The sequence below is a fragment of the Austrofundulus limnaeus genome, unplaced genomic scaffold, assembly GCF_001266775.1.
Source record: "Austrofundulus limnaeus strain Quisiro unplaced genomic scaffold, Austrofundulus_limnaeus-1.0 Scaffold280, whole genome shotgun sequence".
In the NCBI taxonomy this organism is placed as follows: Eukaryota; Metazoa; Chordata; class Actinopteri; order Cyprinodontiformes; family Rivulidae; genus Austrofundulus; species Austrofundulus limnaeus.
In genome coordinates, this window is record NW_013952682.1 from 40,022 (window position 1) to 42,379 (window position 2,358).

Genomic DNA, 2,358 nt, shown 5'->3' on the forward strand with positions numbered 1-2,358 from the left:
GCTAACACAGATAAAAAAGAGCTAACAGCTAATGAAGCTAACACAGATAAAAAAGAGCTAACAGCTAATGAAGCTAACACAGCTAAAACAGAGCTAACAGCTAATGAAGCTAACACAGCTAAAAAAGAGCTAACAGCTAATGAAGCTAACACAGATAAAAAGAGCTAACAGCTAATGAAGCTAACACAACTAAAAAGAGCTAACAGCTAATGAAGCTAACACAGATAAAAAAGAACTAACAGCTAATGAAGCTAACACAGATAAAAAAGAGCTAACAGCTAATGAAGCTAACACAGCTAAAAAAGAGCTAACAGTTAATGAAGCTAACACAGCTAAAAAAAGAGCTAACAGCTAATGAAGCTAACACAGCTAAAAAATGAGCTAACAGCTAATGAAGCTAACACAGATAAAAAGAGCTAACAGCTAATGAAGCTAACACAGCTAAAAAAAGAGCTAATAGCTAATGAAGCTAACACAGATAAAAAAGAGCTAACAGCTAATGAAGCTAACACAGATAAAAAAGAGCTAACAGCTAATGAAGCTAACAGATAACGGAGCTGGAAACCACATCATACCTGGAGGATTGGGGGAGTCACCTGTAACAAACACATGGACTGACAGTTTACACATCAAACAACAGCACAGACACACACTCTACAAGTGTTCCAAACACTTTCACAGAATTATTATTTTAATAACATTTGAATGTTATTTTATTATTCTGTGTTCAGTGCCATGAGACAACGTAGGTTGTGACTTGTTGCTATATAAATCAGCTGAACTGAGTTATATTCTTTACTAAAAACACTGAACATAAAGAGTAAATTTATAAGTTTTTGGATGAACCTGTTAAAACTTCAGACTTTACAGAAAACAGTAAATATACAAAATGCTTGATGTTTTCATCCCATGAAAGTATGAAGGATGCTGTTACGTACCACATCCTTCGTTGCCCTTAGAGTCCTTGTATTTACACGTGCACTCATATGATCCAGGGCTGTTTTTACACTCGTACTTGGCGTTCTCACAGGCCATGAGCGCAGTGCATTCATCGATGTCTGCAACACAACATGTGCTGATTGTAAAGTTTGACATGCCGTGGAAATACTTTTCTTTTCTGTTTTTTGCACCTGTGCAGTTTTGTCCATCCCCGGTGTAACCCAGCTTGCACGTGCACGTGTAGTTGAGCTTGGTGCTGAGACAGTCTGCGTCTTTGTGGCAGGGGAAGGGGAAAGGTGGGCTGCACATGTCTGAGAGGAAACACCACTCAGGTCACTGCTGAAAGCCTCACAAGTCAAACTGCTCATCATTTACAAACCGTGGTTAAAGCACTTGTATCCTTCTTTCCCATTAGAGACGGTGTTATCAGGACACGCTGCACAGATGAACTGAGCCGGTACTGATCCAGACTGACACTGCACCCCCCGGAAACAGGGTTTACCTCGACATGTGTCACTTCTGTTGCCACAAAACGTCCCGCTGTAACCCTTTGGACACAGACATCCTGCAACCTGCACCCATTGCACAAATAGGTCACTTTACTTCAGGTAGATTCAGTGTAGTAAACATATGTAGTGTTGTATAAATAGTAAAAAGTACAGATACACAAAAATTCTACTTAAGTACAGTAAGAAAGTATTTATACTTAGTTACTTTACAACTCTGGGTAGATTCTATAAATCTGTGGTTTCAAGCAGCTCGTTGTTTTAAATGAAAGGAACTGAATTTTCTTTATTTTACTGCCTTAAAGCCAACAGATGGGCAGCATGATGGAGCAGTGGTTACAGCTGTCGCCTCACAGTTAGAAGGTCACAGGTTCAACTCTCTAACCTGCTGCAGGGGGTGCTGAAGACTTTTGCACGACTAATCATTTTTTCATAATACTTTTAAAAACTCTTTCCTGRTTCTGTTCGTGAAGTATTTAATAAAGGTCGGTTCTGTTCATCGTGAGGTCACAGAGAAGAAACATCAAGACTTCTCTGATCCCAGGAACCAAAGCAGAACCAGTAAAAACTCTTTCAGAACCTGGAACTTTCCCCGCAGGTGGTTTTCCACCACGGCGTCATACAGGCAGGTTCCTCCGTTGAGACAGCTGCAGACTTTCAGCAGGGGGGTGAACAGGGAGCTGGAGGTGGTTCCGTGGACTCTGATGGTCAGCTGGACAGGCTGGGTGCTGAGGGGCCTCCACGTCAGGAGTCCATCATCTGGAGGAGACGAGACAGAAACAGGACATTTAGTCCTCATCAGGTGGGGACAGACCTGTTAATCAGCTGTTAATGAGGACCAACACTGTGTGTGTGTGTGTGTGTGTGTGTGTGTGTGTGTGTGTGTGTGTGTGTGTGTGTGTGTGTGTGTGTG

General features: G+C 41.6%; 1 protein-coding gene across 1 annotated transcript in view; it reads right to left on the bottom strand.

Moving 5' to 3' along the window:
- The window catches only part of si:ch73-105b23.6 (fibrillin-2), a gene marked incomplete in the record, with an annotated part of 31,153 nt that overhangs the window by 6,922 nt on the left and 21,873 nt on the right, over positions 1-2,358 (bottom strand). The window contains 4 exon segments of the mRNA XM_014021147.1: positions 576-596; positions 939-1,058; positions 1,131-1,250; positions 1,319-1,511. Of these exon segments, the coding sequence (XP_013876601.1) occupies positions 576-596; positions 939-1,058; positions 1,131-1,250; positions 1,319-1,511 (454 nt within the window).